This window comes from Cariama cristata, unplaced genomic scaffold (genome assembly GCF_000690535.1).
Source record: "Cariama cristata isolate BGI_N322 unplaced genomic scaffold, ASM69053v1 scaffold28786, whole genome shotgun sequence".
Lineage (NCBI taxonomy): Eukaryota > Metazoa > Chordata > Aves > Cariamiformes > Cariamidae > Cariama > Cariama cristata.
Genome location: NW_009623178.1, coordinates 12,375 through 23,598, shown reverse-complemented (window position 1 = coordinate 23,598; position 11,224 = coordinate 12,375). Strand labels below are relative to the sequence as shown.

The window sequence follows — 11,224 nt, the reverse complement described above, 5'->3', positions numbered from 1 at the left end:
GAATCCTAAGGAAAAACATAAGAAAGTCCTTTTTGTTTTAATTAGCATAGTACCTATTTTAGAGCATGCACTATAAAATCAGCGTATGCCCCAAAACTAATTACAGTAATAAAGAATTGCACTTGATTCACAAGTTGCCTTTTTGTTTGTTTGGGGTTTTTTTATAGTATTGATCCTTATGAATGCTCTGGATTGAGTACTAGAAATTATTTATTTAGCAGTAGAAATAATCAGAGGGTCATAATAAGTTTTGAGTTCAACTCTACCTTTTTAATCGGAGGGTTAAATTACCCCCACATTTCAAAGGTCACAGACCGTATTCCTGAGGTTTGTTTTTAGAGGCAGTTCTTGGCTGTGCTAGCATTGGACGGAGCGCATTTGCTTGGACTGCTGCCATTTCCAAATTTAAGTCAGGTCTGTCCGGTTAAAAGACCGGAGGGAGACACCATCTCACAGAGTCACTGGCAAGTGAGTTCTTTTCAAAGGTAGGATATTGTGCTTTCTTCAGACTAAAGTCGGTAGCTAACCAAGCTTAGACCTGCTGTGCTTCTGGAAAAGGGCTTCCTTAGAAAAATAAATTATTTTTTTCCTTCCTTTTGTCCCCCCACCTTTTAAATGACACCTTTTGGTTTCTGAAAATAGCCTCCCAGTTGCTGCCACTTGTCACGTAAAGGACAATGTGAGTCTAGGTGGTTGAAGCTAAAGGTGTTGTTTAGGGAAACTATCATGGTTTTAGTTTCTTTTAGGACTCGATCTCATCTTTGCTGCCTTTAGTGCACTCTTGATCTTATTAACTAAGATACTTGTCCCTTTGGAAATCATTGTCCTGGCTTTTATGGGATAACGTCCATTTTTTGTTTTAAGGGGAAAGTTTTGGGTTTTTTTTAACTGGATATATATGATTTATTTTATAGTAAGCCTTTCGGAAAGTTTCCAATCACCTGTATTTGCTTACATTATCAGTGTTCTTATTTGTGCTCTCTAATAACTTGCATGTTCCAATCCTGCCTTTTGGGATGGAGAACTGAGAATTACAGGACTTTATCTGAACCAATCATGAGCAGTGCCTTCTCTCCTGCCGATAACCTGGTGTCATACACTTTATCTGTTAAGAATTAATAACAGTTTTTTTTCAGCATGAATACCCAACTTTTTCAACAAAGGTGATTGTGGGGTCTCAGACCTTTGAACAAGAGGTTGGAGGATATTTGGTTCATCTCGAATTAGGTGTGGAAACCCACGTGTTCCCCACCCTCCCCCATGTTTCTAATGTGACATGGTGTTATCTGCCCTGGGATGTCTTTAGCCACTTCAAAGTGTTATCTATCATAACTTGGGTTTTATGCTTTTTCTTTTATTCTCCCAGCCTTTGTCTTGCAGCTTAGCATTTTTGTTGATATGAATCAAGTCTTTTTTACCTATGCTCTATCTCATCCTCCTGCAGATTGCAGCATTTTTTTCCTCTGGCTTTTGCAGCAAATAACCCTAACACTGAACAGAACAGAACTTCTCCTTCAGATTGCAGCAATTCTTTCCTTTGGACTTTCCACCAAATAACCCTGAAAACTGAACAGAATGTAACTGCCTCCCTGTTGTGTCAGTAGCCTGACACTGGGCTCCCTAAGATGGATATTGTTGAACATACTGCAGTGTGGCTCTATGGCTTCAGCTGACTTCCATGTTCTCTTGTTCCACTGATACTTATTTTATCAGTGATTTTTTTCAGCATGTTCAAAATGACAAACTAAAATAAGGACTCATGGATTTGTGATATAAGCTAGTCTATGAAATCAAAGCAAAACTTGTTGCTGTAGGTCTAAAGTGCTACAGAAATTCTTTCTTCTTTCCAAAATAATTTAGTTCCGCTTGGTTGTCCTCTTTCTCAAGTCTGACTGAACAGAGATTTTCTTTGTTCTGGGGCTTTTTTTAGGGGGCCGTTTGAGTACCTTCCTCAGAAGAAGGTACTGCAACTGCATGCCCTAATAAAAAAGGATCTACATCTCTAATCAGCTAGTCCTTCTCTCTCTTGTTCCCCTCCTTCATTCAGTCTTTCTTGTCCCCATCCCATATTTCCATTCCCCATATATCAGATTCAAACTCTAGCCTGGAAGCTGCAAAAGTGGGTTGCTGCTGCTGAGTGGGTTCTCGGCTTGCTGCAGCCTTCAGGCAGAGACTGGGTAATTTGTCCAGTTCCTCCATATAATATGGAGATGGGGGGGAGAGAAAGAAAAACAGTAAAATACTTGGAAAGATTTTTCAAATTAAAAAGGATTAAAGGCAGACCTTCTTTGTTTAGAAAGTAAATGAATAATAATTGATGTGACTACAGAATGAGTTAACCAGGCATAACTGGTTCATACTGATGAGCAGTGGATGCTACCTGACCAAAACACGGGCAGCTTTTAGTTGGTAGGCTCGGGGGCTCTTTTCCACCAGCCCCTGTGGCAGAGAGTTCAGTCTTTGCAAAGTCAACCTTATTTTTACCAAAGAATGTGTAAGAACCATGCTATAATCAAACATGGGACTCCCTCCCATCCCCTAGTGTGGTTTAGTTAGAAAAGGTGTCAGAAAAGCCCCCATCCCAGTTACTTTTTCATCTACTTTACACTGCCATCTGAATTTTACTAAAATCAGAAGCAAAGCTGGTCAGGGCCAGATTTTTGCAATGCCTCAGCTTCAACCTGGGCTCATAAAGGAAGCGCCGCTCCACCTGTCAGCTCCCACTTTGGAAATAATGAAAGGTCCTAAATGGGAGCCAAAGATTTTTGATTCTGAAATGTCCTGTAAGCCACACTGCTCAACGTCAGCACAGCACCTGTTGTCCCTGCCCACATCTCATCTTCTGAATCTCAAGAGACCTTTGAGAGGAAAAAGGAAAAGGACAACATAAAGAGGGCAGCTGCTTTAAATGACTGGCTGAACATGAACCAGTAAGGAGAACCTCCTGCTTATCCGTAAAGAAGGCCAGCGGCCTTGTCTCTAAACAGCTCTTTCCCAGGAATTATTTTAGAGGCGATACGCGCTCTTATGTTAAATCAACTCCACCAGTCCTCTGCTGTAAGTCAGTACAAAATACACACTCTGCGTGCACTCAGCACAAAGAGGTGGAGGAAAAAGACGCTACTCTGAGCAGCTGGGGGCTGTGCTCATGCACTGCTTTGCAACGGAATGAGTTTAATCCTCCTTTTAGGTTTCTGACTTCCCACTTTGGGCATACTCCCTGTGCCTGGGGGAGCTTGTGGCCTGGATGTCTAGCTGCATTATTTATGCACAGTGTATTACACAATGAAGTACTTTGTAGATATACGAGTTAGCTCAGGAATGGGAAGCTCCATAGTACCTTGAGAAGAGTTGTGTACTAACTTGATGGTTTTATTTTTAGACCATGTCAAGCTTATTTAGAGCTAGCTCAGCTATCTTTATTTGTTATTTTCTTGTGTTCTAGCTATACCTGCAGAAATACTTACTTTATGCAGCTCACTACTGTTTCAGCAAGCTACTCTATTCCCTGACCAGCTACTTGAGGAATTCTGTCCAAGCCCCCAGGGGAAATCTGGAAGAGCCTGACATTTTCCACATTAGCTCTGTTCCACAGCACATAGAGCCTCTGTCATCCCCTCGGCTCCATACAAGCTCAGTCCTACTTATTGACACTGAATTCTGGCTTAGCATTATTAGTTACCTCTTGTTTTCTGCTTCTCATGCTGTCCTTTTGTTTGAAGTAGTGTACGAGTTGTGTGCCCAGACCTTTCCTGTATCTTCCTGGTAAAGACCTATCTGCACTTCAAACTGCAAGAGTTCAAACTCTGTCTGCACAACAGGGAAGATATACTAATATTTAGTTTTGACTTTATGTGCGACCCAAAAGTTGTATAGATTCCAGGAAGGGGGTTATAACTGACTTTACTGTGACATCAAGCATAAAAGCTTGGAGGTACATACAGTGGGAAAATTAGTGACCTTTTTTACAGCAGAAGTATCACTTACTCTTTGGCCATGTAGTAAGCTGTAACATAAACTACTCCCTTGAAGGCAATGGCTTAGCAAGATTAGGGCTATGCATTGGTATTAGAATCCAATTCCAGGATGAGCTAGGTCTTGTAGATACCTTTAGCTTGGGTTTCATTTACAGGTTTAATTTCAGTATATTAGAACACAGGTTCTTGCTGTTAAACTGCACAATTAATGCTGGCATAAAAGAGCATAAAAGAGCTTTAGCCTACTAGGTTGGACATGTGGTTCATTTAAATCAGGTAACTTGTCTCTACTAACGAGTGGTGAAAGACACAGGAGATGGAAGCACAGATTTCAGTGCATTAAGCAAATAACATGCTCAGAGAGAAAACTTACTCTGAGCCTCCAGAAGAGAGACTGGCTTATATCTGTCTGGGATAATACATAGTAACTGGTCTCTGGCATGCAGATAACTGTGGTACTGGCTGTTCTAGAGAAATCTAAGAGGTTTTATTACAATCAGAAGAATGCAGAGACATATCCCAGCCCTGAGGAGCTTTCACTCTAAATATACTTTGTACAAGAGAGTGACTAGAGCAAAATGTGGGAACAGCACCTCTGAACCCAAGTTTGTTACATGACAGCTGACAAGATCCAACGCCAAGTGTCCTGCTGGGATGTTTAGATTAACATTTAAATGCTTCAAATTGGGTATTGATGTGAACTTTTAAAAGCCTAAATGAAAGGCTGAGAAAATCTGTTGAAGATACCTCTGTATGAGATTCGGTTTATTGGTGGTCTACAGCAGGGTTAAGAAAAAGGACTTCTGTAGTTTTCAAGCCTCTGCTAATTTTCTTGATGGTGAAATGGTCTGTCTCCTTTCATCTTGTGGCTCTAGGAAGACTGTTCAGAAAGGAAAACTCATGGATCTCACAAGCACCGTCATCATCCCACTGCTTTTTGGCAGCTTGGGGATCTTCGCCCTTTTTCGGCTACTGCAGTGGATGCGGATGCGAGCTTACCTCCAGGAAGCAGTGGTCGTGATCACGGGGGCTACCTCTGGCCTGGGAAAAGGTAGGTACTGAAAGGAGGACACCAAAGGCAGGACAAGCAGAGGGTTGTGGAAGGGGCACCTATTGGAATAAAGCAGTAATGAGCAGAGAGTTCCTATTGCTCGGAATTTTGAGAGACATAGGTTGCACAACCATATCAGTTATAACTATAGCCAGCGCAAATTTTGATGCAAGGACGTCTCAGAATTCGTTAAGGAAAATTTTAATTGTCGTGTATAAATTGGAGCTCATCAAAGGAAGAAACAAGTTATGCTGTTCTTGTGCTGTCAGGGGTCTTTTCTCTAAATCATGAAACAGCCAGGAAGTCAAAGTGTTTCTCTAAAACTTTCCAGAACTGGTGTTCTGCATTCATGTTTGTTGTATTTCCAGATACCCTGCCATGCCTTCCACTCCTCCCTGCCCCTCACCCTCAAGTTAAGGTACCTTTCCTCTTGTGGTACAAATCCATCCATTCTAAATTCAAACTCTTGGCAATTTTAATAACACCAGTGAGTACTTTTTTCCTAAATAAAAACACAGTATTTTTTTCCAAATAAAATGTATTCTTTGTTTGAGTGGATATGTTCTCTAATTCTGCTCTCTATAATTGCTTTAAAAGCTTCTTGAAGAGAAGACAAGGTGCTCTCTGCTATCAAGGCCTTTCATTAGGATGAGCACATTTCTAGAACAAATAGAGCTTAAATTGATGCTGTCATTGCATGTGAGTTTGTCCTTAGGGATAGGGGTGTTCAGTAACTGAATGGACAAAGGAGATGAAATGGTCCTGTCTGCCTGTCACAACGAAAGAGCTGGGAGTGGTAAAATAATTTGGATTTTACTTCAAGAAGAGACAGAACTAGTATCTCAGGAGAGACTTTCCAGCTGTGATAGGCTGAGCAGATGAAGCGCTCTGTGTTGTCGGATGTACAGATTTCCACCACTGTACAGTGACGTTTCCTCCCTATTGACTCATTGGCAAGATCTTACACTGCTCCCCTCGTTCCCAGTTATTAATGCACTAGACCACCTCTAATTACTGTGTGTTCTTTATCACCCTTTGTTACTGGCCACTGTCATCTCTTGCACAAATAAGTAATTTGTCTCACAGAGGGATAGGGTAGAAGAATATGCGATTGCCTTAGCAGCTGGTAGCACTGAAAGGAGGACAATAGCATGGCATCCCTTCTTCAGCCTCTTCCTGATGAAGAGGATCACCTTGATGAAGCCATTAGCTCCAAGGCTTCCAAAAACCTTTCGAGGTGGTCACTAAAACTGAAACTCCTAAGACCAGGCCCCAGTGCCTTAGGTGACATACACGAGGTAGCTGTAGTTCCTCTTAAGAAGGGCATTTAGTAAAAAATTAAGAGTCACCGGCAAATTCGACCAGCTGATGGGGGAAGATGCACAAACAGCACAATAACTGCATAACGAGCACAGTAAGTCTGAGCACACCAGCTGCCTCACCGCTGTCATGTGCCTGTCAAAGTCACAGGAAAATGGCATCTTGCTGCAACTTCACTGTAAATCAGCCTGTCACTCAGGAGTAATAAAACCACCTTAGACCCTTGGCAGCTAAAAGAAGTTAGCCTATCACCAGGTATGATGTGGATCTGCTGTTTGTCTCCCTCATTCAAATGTCCACTTTTTTCTCTTCCTTGCTTCCTCCAAAGAATGTGCAAAAGCCTTCCATGCAGCTGGCTGCAAGCTGGTGCTCTGTGGCAGAGACAGCAAGAAACTCAAAGACCTGGTGCAGGAGCTTTCTACCATGACCAATCACAAAAAGAACGTAAGTGTGGGAGAAGGAGACGCTTGTCTTCGTGTGGCTGGGATTTCTGCTCAGGTTATTACAGAAGTTACAGAATTGCTTGTGGGTTGTTCTGTTGAGCAAGAGGAAAAATGCACCTCTGTGGTTAGGGATAGATACTGCTATAGGAGTACATTGAGCTGACACGTCATGTCTTGTAAAAACCCTACCAACAAGCCATCTGAAAGACTTCTTGCCTTGCTGGGATTTCTGCTCAGGTTATTACAGAAGTTACAGAATTGCTTGTGGGTTGTTCTGTTGAGCAAGAGGAAAAATGCACCTCTGTGGTTAGGGATAGATACTGCTATAGGAGTACATTGAGCTGACACGTCATGTCTTGTAAAAACCCTACCAAAATAAGCCATCTGAAAGACTCCTTGCCTTGTAATGGAAGTGAAAGCGTGCAAGTGCAGAGTGCCCAGACCTCTTGCATGTCATATACTGAATCTGGAAAAGTGACTTTCCTTCTGTTGGCTTTTATTTTTGATGTCTAGTTCTGCTGACAATGGCTAAGAACGGTATTGCTGGCTTCTGTAGAAGACAGATAGGTTAAGTTTTTTACTTTTTCAGATGCATTTTCTTTAATAAGACAATAGGAAACTTTAGTACTTGAGCAAGATCGCACTTGCCTCTTTCCTAGACTCTGGTATAAGGAACAGGGATAGAAGCAGAGAAGGACAAGAGCACAACCTGCTTCTGTCACGTATTCCTACCAAACAGAACTGCTGCACTGTAATTGCACAAGGTTTGGATGGCCTTGCTTCTGTGCTTCCAGAGCTGAGAAATCCCATCATGAGTGTGAACATACAGCACATTCAACACAGCCTGAACCGGTCTTTTGCTAACTTCTGTTTTTTCACAGACGCACAAACCTCACACTGTTGTATTTGACCTCTCGGACACTAAAACTGTCCTAAATGCTGCTGAAGAGATCCTGAAGTACTTGGGTCACGTGGATGTACTGATCAACAATGCAGGCATCAGTTTCCGAGGCACAATTGTGGACACGGGACTGGATGTGGATAAGAAAGTGATGGAAACAAATTATTTTGGTCCTATCGCCCTCACCAAAGGTACCCATGATCTGGATTACAGGGGGACAATGAATTTGGCTGTTACCTTCTGCAGGCCAACACAACTAAGCACAGCTTAAGTTCTGTTTGTACTTGTATTTGTTACAGTATAAGAGGGGAGGAAAGTTTTGTTTTATGGGCAGGCCTAAAGGAGATGCTTGGGCATGACTGCCTGGGAAGTACCTGATCAGAGATATCATCTTGTTTAAAACACTTCCTGACTCTGATCTGGGAGGAATTTATGAAGAGAGAGATAATCAGCCTGTCTGCACTGATAAAAGGCTAGAGAACACAGTGTGAGTTCTAGGGGAAGCTGTAGGTTTCCTAGAAAGCTTCTTTGGTTACACAGAAGGTTCAGCCTGGAGGGTGTTAGCTGCAGGAAATGGAAAGGTGTACTGGTAGCAGAAAAGAGCAAGTCCTGCTCACCACGCCCATGGGAGATCATAGCAACTATAACAGCCTTTGTGCAGCCTCACTGGCACAAGGACTCTCCTCGTAGGTGAACGTCCCAGCCAGACTGCAGCTTCAGTTAGAGGCACCCAAAGCACTATCCCTTGCCCAACCCCTACACTGAACAAGGATCTTCTAATTCACTTCGGCATCTTTGAATGCTCTGAAAGCATTGATTCTTGACAGCAGTAATAGCACGAATGTTATTCTGAATGGGTCTTTTCTGTCTTTTGCTAGCACTTCTCCCCTCCATGATCAAGAGGAGACAAGGCCACATTGTGGCCATCAGCAGTGTTCAAGGCAAAATAAGCATTCCTTTCAGATCCGCATGTAAGTACCTCCACAGAAGATGGGGAAGACATATTTGGGGCACCAGACTGAATGAATACTTGGCTACTGCTGCCACATTTAGCTCTTCGTAGAGCTGGCTGCATGCAGGGAAGGCAGAGCTGTGCATCATTCTTAGTGGGGTCACAAATCACTGACAGCTGTTGAGGAAGGCACTCTCAAATACAAAATCTTAGTCCTGTCCTAAAGTTGTTAAGGCATGGGGAAGGAGAATATGTTTTCAGTGTCTTGAAAACAGCTTGATATTCCTATCTTAACACTTGAGAGTCCCTGTGAACTTTCTGATTAATTCCATAATTTTACTGTGTTCTATCTTTGCTGTTTGCCTGGCCAATCTCCTATAAGAAAGTAGGAACTTTTTGTTTTAATAAGTTGTGAAGTGCCATAGTACAATCAATGCCAAAATAAAAGCCCAAACAGTTATCTTGATCCAGGAAACTCTCCATGCTAAATCAGTTATGACAAGAAATGATATATTGGTGAGGTTACTGGAAAAAGCCTTATAAAAGATGGAGGAACTAAAAGGGTACTATTTGGCCTACAAGCATCTGAAAATAAACATAAGAATGGAAAAGTACAGTGGTGATGGCATAAGAGTGATAGGGCATGATGCTGAGTGAAGGAGAGCCTGGAACGTCTGGGCCATCTGGTCTTGCAGATGACGTGGGTACGATTGCACCAAGAAGTGTGTTCTGAAAAGCTTGCAGGGCACTTGTACGGTGACCAGAGCCTCATGGGCCTGACAGCATGGAGCTCGGCACTTGCCTAGGTCCTCAAACAGGGTATGCAGCCTGCGCTAAGCTCTCTGCAGCCGCTGTCAACCCTGCAGCCATGCTGAGGTGATGGCAGTGACCAAGTATACATGGAAAGGGTGCAAGCAAAAGGAGTCGCTCAGCCATTTAGCGGGGAAACCCTGCCCTAGGCCACACTTCACTACTTTCTGCTTGTGTGATTGGGTTTTGACTTGTGTGCAGCTGAGCTCTGAACCTGCTCTGCAAGTCCGTAATGCTCAGCGCACGTAGGCCAGCAGGGCGCTCGACAGCGAACATCAGCTCTGCCCTCCTGTGCTGGCACCACATTCCCCCAGCCCATCTTTATCAAATGCTTCCCAAGCCAGGCTTCACATCTCCCTTATTGCGAGTGGGAGGCAGCTTGGGTTCGCTCTGTAGTGCTTTGGCACGGCTGTGATAGTAAGCTCAGGATCCTAGCCAGTTTCCAGCTTGAGTATTTACATTTTGCCTTCCTAAATTGCCTCTTACTCCCACTACCTGTTGCTGCTGTTCACTAAAACAACCCAGACCTAGAGGCTGGAGAACAGCTACTGGGTTCTTGCTGAAAAGTGGCTGCATTACAGTGAAAAACCTACTCAGGGGAGTGAATCTTCCTTCAGCCCTGCTCTTTCTCCTTACTGCATAGTCCTTTTCCTGTTTTTCAGATGCTGCCTCTAAGCATGCTACCCAGGCCTTCTTTGATTGTCTGCGAGCAGAGGTAGAGCAGTATGACATTGATGTGACTGTTGTAAGCCCTGGATACATTCAGACAAACCTGTCTCTCAATGCTGTAACAGCAGATGGATCTCGCTATGGAGGTGAGATATGATTTTGTGCCCTATATCTAAAGCATCCCCACCTCACTGAGTTACTCCAAAGTGTGCTTGCAACATATGGCCTCTAGTGGGGGGACCCAGGTTAGCCCTGAAGTATCAAAAGACAACTTTGGATGCAGGGTAGGAACAGTAACCCCCAAAATTTAGCCTTCCTAGACAGCAACTACCAACTTCTGGCCCAGCCATGAATTATACCAGCCTGTGCTCCCATACACAACTGGTGTAAAACCCAAAACCATACAAGCAGCTGTATACAGTTAGAACAGAGCATTCCTAGGAAAGGTACTGAGGTGTGGGCTTACCTGCTGGCATTGGTGCTTACTCGGCTTTCCTTTGGCAGTTATGGACAAGAACACCGCCGAAGGACAGACAGCCGCAGAGGTCGCTCAGGTGGTTCTCAATGCAGTGGGACAGAAGAAGAAGGAGGTACTTGTAGCTGGCCTAGCACCCTCCCTGGCTGTCTACCTGCGAAACCTCTTCCCCAGGCTCTTCTTCACCTTAATGGCAGCTAGAGCAAAAAAGGAAAGAAAAGCAAAGGACTCTTAGAGCTCAGCTCATTTGAGCAGTAACTGTAGGGAGAGGCTGACCCCCTGCAGTTTGGCTGGGATATCAGTGGAGGTGCTCCTGCAGGAAAAACCATTCTCAGAATGCTGCAGTTTACCATTGCATGGAGAGCGGGACGCGGTTTCCCCCACATCAGGGCAGGCCCACTTGCTGGAAGACAGCACCTAAACCTCACCTGAAGAAGGGTGCTCGGACAAAGGGGGAGAGCTGAGGCTGCAGGGGAGGGTAACTCAAGGGAACATGCATTGCAGCCCAGGAGGCCCACATGCTGGAAGACAGCACCTTACTTCACCTCACTCCAGGCATGCTCAGCTTTACTGAGCTGCTACAAATAAAACCCACCTGTGTTGCCTTCACACAAGCAGATCTGAGC

At 43.8% G+C, this 11,224-nt stretch overlaps 1 protein-coding gene across 2 annotated transcripts; it reads left to right on the top strand.

Moving 5' to 3' along the window:
* The first annotated feature begins 4,850 nt into the window (after nucleotides 1-4,850).
* On the top strand, nucleotides 4,851-10,833 carry DHRS7B (dehydrogenase/reductase (SDR family) member 7B). 2 transcript variants are annotated; one of them, XM_009702639.1, is made up of 6 exons: nucleotides 4,851-5,028; nucleotides 6,677-6,792; nucleotides 7,673-7,883; nucleotides 8,571-8,663; nucleotides 10,117-10,269; nucleotides 10,628-10,833. In XM_009702639.1, exons 1-6 carry the CDS (start codon nucleotides 4,878-4,880, stop codon nucleotides 10,831-10,833), a joined length of 930 nt encoding a protein of 309 aa, XP_009700941.1. In that variant the 5' UTR covers nucleotides 4,851-4,877. The 2 variants fall into 2 exon arrangements, with proteins under 2 accessions (XP_009700941.1, XP_009700940.1); XM_009702638.1 differs by having other exon boundaries at nucleotides 4,878-5,028; nucleotides 6,677-6,798.
* The last annotated feature ends 391 nt before the right edge of the window (nucleotides 10,834-11,224 follow it).

Coding starts and splice junctions, on each gene's coding strand:
- DHRS7B (XM_009702638.1), top strand. CDS start 4,878: ATGGATCTCACAAGCACCGTCATCATCCCACTGCTTTTTGGCAGCTTG. Junction 5,029..6,676: donor TACCTCTGGCCTGGGAAAAG/GTAGGTACTGAA, acceptor CTTCCTCCAAAG/AATGTGCAAAAGCCTTCCAT. Junction 7,884..8,570: donor TCCTATCGCCCTCACCAAAG/GTACCCATGATC, acceptor GTCTTTTGCTAG/CACTTCTCCCCTCCATGATC.